Source organism: Callithrix jacchus, chromosome 1, assembly GCF_049354715.1.
Source record: "Callithrix jacchus isolate 240 chromosome 1, calJac240_pri, whole genome shotgun sequence".
NCBI lineage: Eukaryota > Metazoa > Chordata > Mammalia > Primates > Cebidae > Callithrix > Callithrix jacchus.
This window is the reverse complement of record NC_133502.1, coordinates 43,809,457-43,826,272: the sequence shown is the minus strand read 5'-3', so window position 1 is coordinate 43,826,272 and position 16,816 is coordinate 43,809,457. Positions and strand designations below refer to the sequence as shown.

Sequence of the window (16,816 nt, the reverse complement as noted above, 5' to 3'; positions counted from 1 at the left end):
AGTTGAGTACACCTAAATTATAACTATCCATCTACCTAGTCTTCTTTATTATTCTTTTAATGCTTCCCTGGTCTCTTTAAAGGGAGAAAAATAATAGTGTCCTTTGGAATCAGGAACTTTTGTAGACCAAAAAACAAACAAATAACCAATAGTACAGTATCAACTGACACATTTTCAGAGAAGCTCTTGTAACAAAATAAAATACCAAGTGTAATGCTATGATTATAGTTCTCCAACATCGATTTATGACAGACACAAAGCAGAAAAGACTCACAATATAAAATTACGATTGAAAATAAAAACATATAATGTAGAGCCAACATATTTGATATCAGCTTCCCCATATTTTGAAGTCAATATCTATTTTGTTGGGGTTTATGCAAAGTCTTCTCCTAATTAATTATATAGTATATAATATATCATGATGTATTATAATTAAATTATGCATCAATAATTAAATTATGATCAAAATCATATTTATATAATAAATTATTATAAACAAATTTTATATTATAGTATAAAAAATAATATATTAAATGTGAACATAAATCTATAATTATATTATTACTTATATTAATTATATATAATTATATTGTGCATTTTATTATATATAATTTATACATTATATTAATTATAATATAATTAAATATTAATTACAAGCATGTATTAATAATGTAAATAAGAAAATTATTTTATTTTAAAATATATTAAAAAATAAAGTAAAATTATTGACCATGATATTGAAATGTAAAGAACTGAGATGGATAATCAGAGTACAGTCACTCACCTCCATAACAATTTTTTGATTCACAAGCATATATGATGATGGTCTCTTAAGATTATAATATCATATTTTTACTGTACCTTTTCTATGTTTAGACACACATACTTGCTATTTTGTTGTGCTGCAGTTATCTACAGTATTCAGTACAGTAATCCACTATACAGGTTCATAGCCTAGGAGCAATACGGTATACCGTATAGCTAGGTGTATAGTAGGCTATATCTTCTAGGTTTGTATAAGTGCATTCTATGATATTTGCACAACTACAACTGTACAATGATTCATTTCTCCGAATGGATCCCCAGAGTCAGCAATGCATGATTGTAGTTCAGTCTTATATTTAATTTTTTTCATTTTATTTCCACAAACACAGTAGAAATAATTCCTCCTTGATACCAAGGTTGGATTATGTCCATTTATTCTGCCATTTTTTTTGTGTGTGTGTATGTGTTTTTAAGATAAAGTCTCAGTCACCCAGGTTGGAGTGCAGTGGTGCCATCACGGCTTATTGTAGCCTCGACTCCCAGGATCAAACCATCCTCCTGCCTCATCCTAACAAGTATTAATAGCTGGGACTATAGGAATGCACCACCATGCCCAGCTAACTTTTATATTTTCATAGAGATGGGGTCTTCCTATGTTTCTCAGGTTCTTCCCAAACTCCTGGCCTCAAGTGATCCTCTTGCCTCAGCTTCCCAAAGTGCTGGGATTACAGGTGTGAGTCACAGCATCCAGCCAAGCTGAAGCTACTGTGGTTTTAACATACATTTTAGGTCTTTCTTGTTTGCTTAATTCTTCCACGTAGATAGACTATAGTGAACCACCTCCGATCATATATCTCCTTATGGCAAATATCTTCAATGCTAACCTCACTCCTAACTAAATTTTATATTCTCTACTCATACTTTACATTTTCACTTTTTAGTTATTTACCTATTCTTATTTTAGTAAGCCATTTTTAAGGCTTTTTGTAATAAGATAGATAAACAAAGTAAATAATTTGCTCAAAACCTTGTGTCAAAAGTTTCTAGATTAAAAAGAGGGAGTAGGGCTGGGTGCGATGGCTCACTATTGTAACCCCATCACTTTTGAAGGTGGGTGGATTACTTAAGGTTAAGAGTGTGAGACAAGTCTGGCCAACATGGTTAAACACCATCTCTATTAAAATTAAAAAAAAAAAATTAGCCAGGTGTGGTGAGGGGGTGCTACTCAGGAGACTGAGGCAGGAGAATCACTTGAACCCGAGAGGCGGAGGTCGCAGTGAGCCCAGACCAGCCACTGCAATGCAGCCTTGGTAACAGAAGAAGGAAGACTCTATCTCAAAAAAAGAAAAAAAAAAGAGTGAGTAGAATTCTCCTTTAATCATGTTCAAATGGCAGCCCATGTCTGAAGGTGTCATCATACCCAGTTAATTGGCGCGAAAATTTTAGTCTCCTTGCATAAAAGCTCACAAGTTGTTCTCCATGGACAGATTTGAAAGATAACCATAATAAAAGACTGCCCACAATGAAAATAAAAAGCCGTATGTATATATAAAATAAGCAATTCTAAAAATCAAAAACTAAACTGTATCCATATCCCTTACTTAATTAAATTACTATTCTTTACCCTAGATATCTGTATCCATTATCACTTTTGATTTCTAAAACATTCAAATGTCAGGAAGTAGTATAGCTTAAGCAGTAACAAAAATCTGGGGCCAATTTATATATCTATAAATTTTATAAATTTCTAAATTTAAAAATTAAATATTTTTTAATATGTCAACATAGGATTTTTTACAGGTCTTTTTTTTTCTTTCTACTTTAGATTTTTTTAGTCATTATAACTTTTAATTTATAAAGCACTTAAATGTAGGAATGCAGTATAGCTCAAGTAGTTAGCAAAAGTCTGATGCCCAATTTATATATATATACATTTTATAAATTTATATTTTAAAATAAAAATTTTAATAGAAAATGTTCACATATAATTATAGTATTTTTCTATATATCTTCTTTTAAAACACAAAGAAATGACTGATAAAAATTTAATTTTGATGATTTCATGGAAAGGATTATGTAGTAGTCATTACAAATTTAAAAATCCAGACTTTTCAAATTATAGGATATCATATAAATTATTGACTATTAAACAATAACACTTGATGAAAACACATTACTTTAAAAGGTTTTTTGGTTATTAATTTTAATTTTTAAAAATCCTATCTTTAAAAAAATGGAGCTTTAAACTTACCACAAAAAAAGTATGTTACCATTTTGACATAGCACAAAACCCTGTTATATATAATTGAAACTGCAGAGGAAATTGACATAGGCAGAATGTAATTACCCATATTAGAATTTGGACAGCAAACACATTTATACTGTATGCCTAATAATCCAGGGTCATGACTGTTTAAACATTCCATACCATTCCTATGATAATACCATAACTCAGTAAATGTGACAATAGTAAGAGTTAGCATCTGCAAGCTTTTGTAAAATGATGTGAAATCATTAGTGACCATAAATGTGTGTTATGTGTGTGTTTATAAATGTATGTGTATATATAGATATATTTATTTTTATTTTTAATATATATGTGCATGGAATTCAGTAAGATTTGTAATTTTTATTTCACCTTGTGTGCACATATGTACCTTCATGTATAAATATATGCATAGTAAACATACATATAAGTATATGATAACTGCATCTATATATACACATACATAGAAGTAAGATTAAAGTGGACAAGCCTAATTTATTTTTAATAAAGCATTTTTATTGTAGGTGTTCTAACTTTATCAGTCCCAGATCCCTATAATTTGGGAATAGAAATAAGTAATTTAGTTTGTCTTGACCATTGTCCTATCATCTACTCTTACGAAAATATGCCTTCAAAGCATATAATAGGAAAGGAGAGTATATTAAATCTAGAGACACCTTCAAGGAATAATTTGTCTAAAATATGTACATTTTAAAACTGGAGTTTTCTTTTCCTTCTTTTCTTTCTTTTATTCTTTTTTTCATTCCTTCTGAAATAATTATAGTTTGAGGTGATGTGGGATAACATTCCTAATCTGAGTATTTCTGGACTGTAGAGTGTGGATGAATACTCAACTGATAGGATTTGACTTTGAAATGTAGTGGTCATATACAATGAAAAAGTCCATGTGTCAAACCTGCTCTTCAGATGAGTATGCTGTTTTACACTGATGAAATCCAGAGACATTTTCTCTGCTGAAATTGAAATTAAATCCTCGCTGACCTGGTTAAAGAGCTTTCAGTTAATGACAATACATGCAAATAGCTTTTCCTTTGCTTCATATTGAGTTTTATATATAAGAAAATGAATTATTCCTTTACTTTTCAGAACTTAAATTCAGAAATGTTAGGGGATATTTTCTGAAAACATTTAACTTAACAAAAGAGAAATTCATTAAAAGCACTATCTTACAAAAAACAATAATATAGGTGAAATTTAGAAAAGAAAAAGTCTTTTGTTTTATATAATCAACTATTTGGCCATGATTAAGTATAGACTGGATTGACGATTTTCAATTACTGTGTTATAAAACCTTAAAGTTGAGTACAGTTCTGGAGACTCTAATTACATTAGTATTAAAAAATGCCATATTAATAGATGAGAAGATATGTTACATTAAAGGCTTTCTGTTATGTCCTTGGAGAGGTAAATAAAATTAATTACATTTCCACTGGGGGAAAGTTTAATATGATAGGATATGTGTACAGAAAAATATTACTGGGGATGGAATGTTACAGTAAAAAAATTTTTAAAAAAGGAGCTTACCAGCACACTATCAGCAACTTGTGCCTACTACTTACAGCTACCCAAATATGGAGAAGTAGAGGACTAAAATCCCCATCTGGGGTCCACATGATCACTTCATGTGTGGGCAAGAAAATTTTGCTTTCTTCTATCCCAAACACTCTTATTATCTTGGCTCCACACTCCATGTTATTGTTAACTGTAAGTATTTTTGATTCATAATGTACTGTACATAAAATATACATCCTGAGGACCACATAGGAAATCCGTGGAAAGTTTGGTAAGGCTTTTTGAAGTCTGTTCTTTGAAGAAACTCTATTAATTGAAACAAACTTATTTATGAAAGAAGGAATTTTTTGTATTCTTCTAAATTAGACATATTTTAAATGAATAAACATATCATTTCCTCACTGGAAGCCCAGCAGTTTAAAAATAACTAAATATTTATTAGAACTAGTGTGCCGTTGTTGAGTAAAATCAGACAAACTTAAACAGTTAAATTCCTCCCATTAGTTGGTAATAAAGAGAGCATTTTAGACAGAATGATTTTTAAATGCCTATGTCATTTTCATTTACGATTTTATTATAGCTTAATATACATACACATGTGAATATTTCTAACCCAATTTGATAAGTGTAACAAGTTTAAAATCTAAGTTGCTTGAAAACTTTAATACCATGGTTCAGTCAATCTAATGAATGGGTAAAGTAGAAACAGTATGAATTTTGGGGAAAAATCTGCAATTGGGTGTTCCATATTTTTTTCTTCCAGATTGTACAAAGGCCTACCTGTATGTTAGTCAGAAGGGTCTCTATGGAAGACAGTCCATCAGGAAACAGAAAAGGAGATGGAAAACCTGGAGGCAGTGGTTGTCCATGCCCAGTTAGAGAAAGTTTGTCAAGGCTGTCTCTTGCGGTTGGTGTAGAAAGCGGGGTCTCATCTGTATATGATTGAAACAAAAATATAGAACAAGTTACGCTTGTCTGTTTTTATTAGACCTCAGTAATGGCTTCCCTAGTGGTTTCCAGAACATTTATTGCAAATTGGTTCCTGCTATCAGGAGAAAATGCTTTCTGCTGAATTTTCTTTAATGAAAAAGCTGTGGAGATACAACAAGATAACATTAATGAGTAACTTTATAAGCCTTTTAAATGCAGTCTCTAATGAGACTGAGTTTACAGTGCCATAGAATCTTTTTAAAACAAATATTATCTCATATATAGTTGTGATAATATATTCAAGCTGACTTTATGGGCACCTTCCCAATTATCTCATTTTAGTTTGTTCTGTTTGGATTGACAATAGAATATTTCTAGAGCCCTGTATAAGAGAGGGGCTGTATATTAGGAAGCTTCTTTCTCTATTAACCCTTCCTTTATATCAATGATTGGCTCAAATGTATTCTTAAGGAATTTACAAAAGAATGTAAAATAAAATCTTTCACTTTACATCTAAAAAGAAGAACTAGAATCCAAATGTGTATTTCTGAATTATAACTGAATTATTCATTATCATTAAAATTAAAGATCCAATTTTTTTGCACTTGAAGACCTTTTACCTTCATATTAAACAATTACAGCTTCCATATATGAAAAATGGTATGAAGGAAGAGTAATAAAATGCTACTTCTGTAACAATATTCAGGGAATCAAATAAAATAACCCTGCAAGATAAATTAGTCTTTATTTATTGACTATTCTTCAAAGTTTTAAGCAATGTAGAGTAGCGCATGAATACAGATTCTTTTCACCTCTTACAGTGAAATTCTTTTATTCAGTGTTTTATTATTTAACCATTTTTACAGTTTCACATAAGACAGATACAAGTTATGGCTTATTTTAGATTATGATAATCACAGAGAAAATTTTATTCATGGCAGGATCCTCAATTTTATAAATATCTTCATATTTCACCTCAGGAAAATTAATCAGAGCAATGTATTTGCACAGTCCTGATAGTATCTCTCAATTTTGCAAGTGGCTAAAAACTTCTGCATACTTGCCTTATGCTTATAATTTGATTCCACTGTTCTCTTCAATCATTCTTTTATTTTTCATTACAACACCTAACCACACAACACGTTTTCCAATTACGTCTCTCTGGGGCAGAAATATTGTAGAAGCTGCCACACTTCCCTGTCCCTCACTAATGTCAGAACAAGTTATATTCTGTCCTCACCTTGCCACATTTCTAGTTAATGAACCAAAGGGAAAGAAAAGTTGCGGAGGGGAGTAATGGCCAGAAGGCCTCCTATTAACTACCCTCCTCTCACACTCACTCCTTCGCAGTTTCTCCTTCTACTCCCTCCTATGTTAACTTACTGAGACAGATGATCTGAGGCAGCAAGAACTAGAAGAAGAAAGAGTAAGCAAGTAAAGTAGGACTCGTGGTATTTTTTGTTTAATCACACTTGTCACCAGGGTTAAAGAAAGATGGCCATGCAGGGGCAGGGATGCTGCATGGCTAATGTGAGCAAGGTGATCTTGGACACCATTTACCTAGCTATCATAAATTACTCTTCCCAACCAAGGCTGCTAGTGTCTTCTCATAATAGCTATGGAAAGGTACTTGTTAAACATCTATGTGCATGTGAAATTGTTTAAGAATGAAGAGCAATATTTTTCGATCATCATCACCTTAGCTGTCACATGCTAAAGAAAATGTGGCTTAATAGATCATAGGGATAATAATTGCTTGTCTCTTGAAGAAAGGCATAGAACCAGATGACCACCTGAGGTTGCTTTCAGCTTTAGAATCTATGATTCCACAATTATTAAAGACTGTCCAAGAAAATAAAGAATCATATGTATGTGTACACATTTACACACATTTGGGCTATAAGTTTCATCATCCCCATGATTATTTGATTTAATGTCAGTGCATTTATGCTTGACTATATTTGGCTGTTGTGTAGATTAAATCATTAAATCACTCATGATGCATAGATTTATGTAGCCAGTATTTATTTAACATAAACAATGTGCTAGATACTGAAGATCGAATACTAAAAACACAACCAGAAAGCCTCAAGAGGCTCATGTAGCCTAGAGTGACTGATTCCAATTGTTAAATAGCTAATTCCTAGAGCTAGTAATGCAGTTTGCCTTCCATCACTATTTCTTCAGATACTCCATTTATCAAAGTACAGCATTAAACTTCTGTACATATGTGTGTGCATGCCTATAAGCATATTCTTTCCTGCAGCTGTTTTTAATGGAATGCTGGTCTTGGGCCTATTATTGGTTACAAACTTATCTAGTTGGATTCCTTCATTTATCATTTTACATAGTGAAGATACTACATAAGGAAACTTTAACTCAATACGTACATAAGAAATTAGCAAATTTTGGGCAAAATGTTTAAGAAACAAAAAAGAATGATTCTTAAAGTCAGTACACTTTTTTAAAAAGAACACAAGCAAACTAATCAGAGATAAAACAAAAAAAAAAGCATATTCCTTTGGGTCTCCTGACTCTATTATCTGAGATAAAGTTGTCATCTTGTGGCAATTAACATCATAGAGATTTCATTTAGCTCTTCTACAAAGACTGTAATATTGGAATATAAGAATATTAAAGCAAAAGTTTGAGAGGCCAATGTAGAAGAGAGTTTTGACATCACATAATCTCCACTGACTTCAAAGAGTGAGTGATAATGAAATATAAATTCACAAAATACCTTATTCTGACTGATATATCTGTACATATTTTTCAGCTTATTTTTACGAGAAAATTGGCTAGTGAGATGTCATGATTTTTGGTAGTATACCATTTGACAATGTAATTTCTGGGTTTTTTTTTTTGTTTTTTAAAAAAATATTTTACTTTAAAATAATTGTATACTTACAGAAAAGTTACATGAATTGTACAAGGAATTACTTCATACTCCTGTAAGGTGTGAGTGGCTAACCACAAAATATATGTTTATGCATACTTCCTGACACCTAGTAATGTTATTTTACTTTAAAAAAAAATGGTTTTCACAGAGGGAATTAAGATCTTAAGATGAGGAGATCATCCTGGTTTAGGATAGACCCTAAATCCAATGGCAAGTATCCTTCAAGACAAAAGCAGAGAGGGGTTTGAAAGAGGCAGAAGAGAAGACGCAAAGATGAGAAAAGGCCAAGTGACAACTAGGCAAATATTAGAATGTTTCCCCTACTGTCAAGGAATGCAGACAATCATCAGAAGCTAGAAGAGACAAAAATGGCCTTTGGAAGGAGCTCATTTCTGCTGACACCTTCATTTTGGACTTCTAGCTGTGAGAGAATAAACTCATTTTGTTTTAAGGCACCAGGATTAAGGTCATTAGTTATAGCCAGCTCTGGGAAAGTAATAAAACTTGTTTACATTTTGTAACATTTTAAAAAAATTTTCTCTGTCTCTCTTCCTCAATTGTTCTCTCTCTGTGTGTGTGTGTGTGTGTGTGTGAAAGAGTGAGAGAGAGAGTGTGTGTGTTTGTGTGTATGTGTATGTATGGTGTGGGAGAGGGTGCATATGTTTGAACCATCTTCCCCAATTAAGCCTCAAGACTTCAGTGTATATTTCCTTCTTTCTTTTTTTTTTTTTTTTTTTTTTTTGAGACAGAGTTTCACTATCATTGCCCAGGCTGGAGTGCAATGGCATGATCTCGGCTCACTGCAACCTCCGCCTCCTGGGTTCAGGCAATTCTCCTGCCTCAGCCTCCTGAGTAGCTGGGATTACAGGCACACGCCACCATGCCCAGCTAATTTTTGTATTTTTAGTAGAGGGTGGGTTTCACCATGTTGACTAGGATGGTCTTGATCTCTTGACTTCGTGATCCACCCGCCTCGGCCTCCCAAAGTGCTGCGATTACAGGCAAGTATATATTTCTTAAGTACAAGGACACACCCTTACATAACCACATTCCAACTTTTTTTTTTTGATGTTTTACAGTAGTTATATAACAAATACTTTACTTTTGTGACAAGCCTTTAATGTATTTTTATGGGCATGGAGTAGGCACGAAGTGGCCTCCAAGAGGGCCTGTGTTGATTTCTTATCCTGCTAGTCATACCCTGTCTGGTCCTTTTCTCTCAACCTAACAAATAGAATACAAGAAATATGATGGGATGTCACTTTAGAGATTTGGTTATAAAATGTCTAGCTTCCATTTCTCTCTTTCTTTCTTTGGCATTGCTTGCCGTGGGTCAAGCTAGTTGTCATGACTTGAGACAGTCCTGTGGAAAGGTACATGTGACAAGGGAATGAAAGCCAACATCACAAGTTGGCTTGAAAGTAGAATCTCCCTACCCAGTTAAAGCCTTTAAGGTCACAGCCCTGGATAACAGATTGACTGCAATCCCATGAGACCTTAAACCAGAAGAGTTCAGCGAAGCTATACCTAGATTCTGGACCCACAGAAACTGTAACATTATAAATGTTTGTTGGTTTAAGCCACAAAGTTTTGGTATAACTTATTACACAGCTATGGATAACTAAAACACTATACATTTTTTAATATTCTGGCAAATATAACAAAAACGACTTGATGTTCAGTTAGTATTAACTGCTGTGGACATGGAACAACTTCTTTCTAGTCAATTACCTCATTTACAAAAAAGTAGCAGGTTAAATAAGACAAATGTAGGATCACACAAATCAAAAATTCCACATTCTCTAATACTTTTTATAAAAATTTATAAAAAAGTTTTTCAGTGGGCTTTTCATCTATTATGATTGGAAATAAAAATGTATCAGCTTGGAGTTAGAAAATTTAAAATTATTAATTTCAAAGATTTATAGATATCTATGTAATATCTCAAAAATAATGAGTATTACAAATAAAATTTCATAGCAAGCTATTAATTACTTAGGTTTACAAGCTCCACTTTATAAGGGCTCTTAAATTATCTTGTTTCCTTTTATTAAATTGGAGCATAGTTCAGTCACCTATAAGACAGCACTCCCAATACCTGTGATGTCAAATCAGATACAGCAAAAGGTGCATCTTCCTAAGAAAAAAGTTAAGCACTTTAAAAAGATGCAGTAACTAGAATACTATTTTTTTAGAGGACAACACATGGGTAGGGTCTGAAAGTTATGCTAGTTCTCTAGATAAGTTGTTATTTTAAAATTTCTAAAATAAGCAGTTATAAACTTTAAAAAATTCTGTATGCACAGTTCACAACTTACAATAGGTTTGACTTAAGGATGATATGAAACCATTGCAATTTAGACATACTTTGAATTCTTAATTTTGAGTTTTTTTCCTGGGTTAGCAATATGCAGTGGTATAAAATCATTGCAGTTTTTGATTGTACAATAGTATGAAACCATTGTAATTTTGATACTTTGAATTTTGATTTTTTTCCTGGGTTAGCAATATGCTGTGGTATGAAACCATTCCAACTTTCAATTTTACAGTGGTATAAAACCATTGCAACTTTGATACTTTGAGTTTTGAATTTCGATTTTCCCCCTGGGTTAGCAATATGCTATATGTGAGATACTTAACACTTTATTATGAAATAAGTTTTGTGCTAGATGATTTTGCCTATCTGTAGGCTAATGTAATTGAGCACATTTCAGGTTGGCGAGGCTAAGTAATGACATTTGGTAGGTCAGGTGTACTAGATGCATTTTTAATTTACAATATTTTCAATTTATGATGGGTTTTATCAGGATTTAATCCCATTGTAAGTTGAGAAGTAGTTGTATTTTAACTCAGTTACTTGAAACTATAGTGGTTTTCTAAAGGAAAATAGAACAGCACAAATTATAATCTAGACCAGAAAAACTACCTATTAACATCTTAATAATCATATAATAAATACACTGACAATTATAACAACATATAGTCAATTAGAATAATAGAAAACAAAATGAGAAACTATAAATGAAATAGAAGAAAATGTTTAAAAATTAAGTCACTTATCAATAACTATCAGTAAGATTGATGCCTCTGTAAGACAAAGTATTTTTCTCTCCAATCTTATCACACATAACAATTTAGCAGGATATCCTAAGGAACAATGTTGTTTAAAAAAATAATGGGCCTCTACTCTTAAAATGTTTTCTTTCCTGTTAATAAAATCTAACTCAGTTATTATTTTCATAACGAATCCCTTTGGGTTTGAATTATATATTCTCTTTCAAGTTAATGTGTGTCTGTGTGTTTTGGTCTCTGATGTCTTTTATTATATCATAAATTCCAAATAGAAAAATACTCAATCACTTCTAGAAAAGCACACATTCCACAGAGATTCAGAATTATTCAGTTTGATTTGAAGTAGATAGTATTATCAAAATGGAAAATATCTCTATATTTAATGTTTAAAACAGATCTGGGAGTTTCCATGAAAACTCTGTATTTTCATATTGGCAAAATGAAAAAGATTTTTGCAAAATTCTAGAGAATAAAATAGTTTTCATACAGAAATAAATAATTACTTATAACAATACAAAATTTTATTTTAATAAATTTTTATCACAAATGTATACATTTATAAGATAAATTTATAAGAGTTTTGGCAAACTCATTAGACATATTAAATTGGAGTAGAAGCATAAATAATCTATAGATTAAGAGCTGGTGCCTAAAAAATTTTGAAAATTATTTCCAGACATAAGACACAGGTGTTTAAATTGAGCTCAATCATAACCTCAATACTGGTTCATTCTCACTGTAGGTACTCTTGGTTTAATTTGGCAATAGATACTAATAATACATTTGAATAACATGACCTTAGGTTAGAGAAAAAACTACAGATATTGGTAAGGGTGTAGAGAAAAGGGAATATTTATAAACCATGGGTGGGAATGTAAATTAGTACAACCTCTATGGAAAACAGTATGCAGAAGTCAGGTATAGGTGATGGGGCAATGATGGCAAAAACCACCTTGCCATGAATGTACCTATGCAACAATCTTGCATGATCTGCACATGTACCCCAGAATCTAAAGTACAATTTAAAAAAAAGAATTAAAAGTAAAACTACTATTCAACCCAGCAATCCCACTATCACATATCCACCCAAAGGGAAAGAAATCATTACATCAAAAAGACACTTACACTAGTATGTTTATTACAGCACTACTCACAGTAGCAAAAATATAAAGTCAACCTAAGTGTCCATCAAAGAATGACTAGATTTTTAAAAATGTGATATAGGCAGAGCACAGTGGCTCACACCCGAAATCTCAGGACTTTGGGATGCCCAGGCAGGTGGATCACTTGAAGCCAGGAGTTAGAGACCAGCCTGGCCAACATGAAGAAGCCATATCTCTACCAAAAACACAAAAATTAGCTGGGTGCAGTGGCATTTGCCTATAATCCCAGCTATTTGGGGGGGTTGAAGCACAGCACATGAATGAATTGATCCTAGGAGGTGGAGGTTGAATTGAGCAGAGATCACCCCAGTGCACTCCAGCCTGGGTGACAGAGCAAGACAGCAAGACTTTGCCTAAAAAAAAACGTGATATACATATATACACACATATATATGAAATGGAATACATATATATAATTGAATACTATTCAGCCATAAATAAGAATGAAATTATGTCTTTTGCAGCAATATGACTGGATTTGGAGGCCATTATCTTAAAACAAGTCAGTTACAGAAAGATGAATACTTCATGTTCTCATTTATAAAGCAGGGGCCAAATAATCTGTACAGAGTGTAGAGTGATTGACAATTGAGACTCAAAAGCCTGGGGAAATGGAGGAGATGCATGATGAGAAATTGTTCAATGGGTACAATGTAGGCTTTTCAGGTAATGGATACCCAAAACCCTGACTTCACTACTATGCATTCTATCCACATAACAAAATTATACTTGTATCCCATTAATATACGCAAATTTAAAAAAAGAAGAAAAAATTATCAGGTAAATGTTTTTTCTTTCTACTACTTCCATCTTCTCAGAAAATAAGGAATTCTGAAATATCACATTAAAATTTATCAAAATTACTTTTATCTATGCTTTATCTATGCTAATGCATATAAACTAGGGGTATAAACTATCATGGGAATAAAACTTATTTCCTCTATTTTATTTAATGCCTATTTTTCAAATGTTGAATTTAAAGTTACTCCAGAAATTTTTATAAAATTGATACCAAAGTGCAAGACATAATAGAGCAAAATGAAAAGCAAAATCAGGCTAGATTCAGAAAGCATGAGTTCAAGTCCTGGCTCTACCAAATACTAGCAAATTGAGACTCATTTCAATTACTTATTAAAATGTTGATTACCAATTCAAAGGATTATACTTTAAATCCAACCAGATTATGTGTGTGAAAGTGCTTTGTAAAATATAAAACACTATGTTAATACATAGTATGAATGGATGAATAATTAACAACCCAATAAATTATAAATTTTTTAAATTTCATTTTGGAAACTTGGCTTCAATATGCCATGGAGGATATTCTGTTCTTGTACCATAAATCCATGGATTCTTTATTATGTCTCTCTGATAAGGCTTTGATGAAGGTCCACAATGTTGATAAAAGAATTATTAGGGTATACATCAGTTTCCCTTTATAGACAAACCTGAGTTCATTTGGTAAACAGTTTAATTTGACTGTGATAGAAATAATATGAGAAAGGGCAAAGAATATGAACTGGTTTATCAATTTATCTTCAGGTGGCAGGACCTAGAGGAAATATGTGTTGACTTACACACACACACACACACACACACACACACACACTCTCTCTCTCTCTCTCTCTCTCTCTCTCTCTCTCTCTCTCTCTCTCTCTCTCTCCAGTTTTCACAGAAAAAGACTGAAGAACATAAAACAACTTAAGAGGCTTTTTGTACATACTTCAAGCAGCATTAGAACTCTGAATTTTGAGTTTGGGCGAATAAAAGAAAACAATTTATATGGAAAGGAAATCATTACAAGTGTGTTTGGCAGAATGATCGAGGTTTGATACAAAAATACACCAAACTCACAGTGTTGCCTAATTTAATGCATATTCACTGCTCACTTACTATGTGCAACTATCATCTATATCAGTGATTCTTAACTTTTGAATAGTTCTCTTTTGAGATGCTCACAAAAGTTAGGAACGACTCCTTAGAGGAGGATATAGAACATCCAGTCTCAGCTACATAACACACAGTAAGTACTTATTAATATTTACTGAAAGAATATGTGAATGAGATAAGGCAAGGCAAAAGCTGGAGGAATACAGATTGCAAAAATGAGAAGCATATAGTCTCTGCCTATCCCAACGTTATACCACATCCATGATAGTAAAGCTAAAAATACCTCCTATAGGAAAACCACTCTTTTGGTTACAAGGCAATTTTGCAGACGTTATCTTGAGTTGAGAGGAAGCTCTAGGAATAAAATTTTTAAAATGCATGCAATTATAATCTCAAAAGAGTGATTCAAATGGCACCCAGTGCTTATTTAGAAAAAAGAAGTGATTATGTTTAGATTATGTGAGTTGAAAGAGGAAAGAAAAAAAATGAAAACCTCCATGGCAAGAAATGGTCAATGAATTTTGGGAAAGACAACCAGAGGGAGATTAAGAGGTTGAATGAGGAAACCATGCAAAGACAACAGCTCAAGAAAATCAGGAGCCACAATTCCCTAAAAAAAACTGTATTTTTAAGGGGAAAGCATATTTTCTATCATTATGCTCAAAAAAGAGTCTTTAATTTCTGGCTATTCTGTATCTGTATTTCAAAACTTGCTGTATTCAGAAATGCTAAGATCAAGCTATCTATTAATATTTCCAATCTTGGCCTTGACAGCAAACTTGTCATTATCTTAGCTAACTCATTTGAAGAGACAAAACTTGAGTACTAGGGTATTTGTGCACAGATGTTTTGTTCCTTAGACAACTTGAAATTTCTTGGAAGGAAATGGAGTGGCACCAAGCATTAAACACACACACACATACACACAGTGATTTAACTTTCAAATGTTTTGGGCTGCATTCACATTTGCTTGTTTTTTAAGTCATAAGTGTTTATGAAAGAGCTGGCATAGCTTATGCTGAAAAGATTCACTTAATTGACCTTTCTGTCATTTCCATGACCTGATAGGTTTAACCTCACTGCTGATACTGCAGGTGAATATGGGAAAGCTGCAAAACAGACATGGTTGTATTTCCTAGGTTGATGTTTTGCATATCTGCACAGTAGGGCCATTAAGTGTTCTAAGAGCACAACGGAAACAATCATAACATTTGTTTTTAGATGACTGACTCAGAACATGTACACCAGGCTTTATATAGAAACTGTTTTTGTTTTATTAAGGGACTGTTTGCCTGTTAGTGATAACATCATTAAAAATAAATGAAAGGGGGCTGGTAAAATGCTTCCCCAAAGCAGAAACCTAATTAAAGGTGATATGCTTGCTATGAGGCTTTTTTTTTTCAGAACTCAGAAATAGAACAAGGTTAGTTCTTTCTCATTTTATAAGGCCCAAAGAAGACCTCACAGAAAAACATCACTTCTGATCTAATTTTCTATTTCTGTGTACTTTAATAATCTACTTTAAAGTCTGCACTTGCCCATAGAAAGTGAACTAGTTTTGTGTCTACTGATAGCTTCTTCATCATATCATACTGCATGAAAAGAAAATCTGTTGATTCAGCTCAAAAAATGAATTCTCCTTTTAAAACAAATTGTAAAGATTGTAATATGTTCACTAATAGTAAATAGTGCACACATAAACATTCCATAGCTCTAAATTACCACTTTTTGAGTTAATAGTTAAAGAAAATTTCCAAATCAAGGTTTATAATTTCAGAAATAGAAAAAGTAGATGCTTTTATTTTAAGGGGTGGAGTTACTCTAATTTCATGGATGGTGGAAAAAGCAGGAAACTGCATTCCCTTGATAACTCTGCCCTTATTGTGCTGTGACCTTGGCCAATTTACTTAAATTTACATCTGCCAAAAATGAGTTTCTGAAATGTGCTTTGAGAATTTTCAGGGGGAGGGAGGAGGAGTTGTCACATAAGTCCAAGGCCTTTTCAAAATTAATATGACTTTTGAAGTAGAGCAACACTGGGCACCATCACAGGGTGCCATAGTTTGATACCCTGTTCTCTTCTTGTCAGCTCTGCGTAGCTCTAATTCATTTATGAGTCTCCAAGCCAAAAATGAGTGTTATTGCTAAGTGAATAAAGCAGAATGATTCTCAAATAATCCCCCTGAAATATATACCAGCTCCAGTGTTGCGGATTACTCAAACTCTAATCTGCACTGAGTTTTAAATTAAAATTATTATGGAATTATAAAAAGTGTAAGAGTCTTTGGAAATCAC

The 16,816-nt window shown here is 32.6% G+C and overlaps 1 protein-coding gene across 4 annotated transcripts in view; it reads right to left on the bottom strand.

Annotated features, from left to right (window-relative positions):
- DACH1 (dachshund family transcription factor 1) overlaps positions 1 to 16,816 on the bottom strand; it is a 428,780-nt gene that overhangs the window by 49,018 nt on the left and 362,946 nt on the right. For all 4 annotated transcript variants that reach the window (XM_035296525.3, XM_035296528.3, XM_008984114.5 and 1 more), the window contains one exon: positions 5,348 to 5,499. In XM_035296525.3, the coding sequence (XP_035152416.1) occupies positions 5,348 to 5,499 (152 nt within the window). The remainder of the gene's footprint in view (positions 1 to 5,347; positions 5,500 to 16,816) is intronic.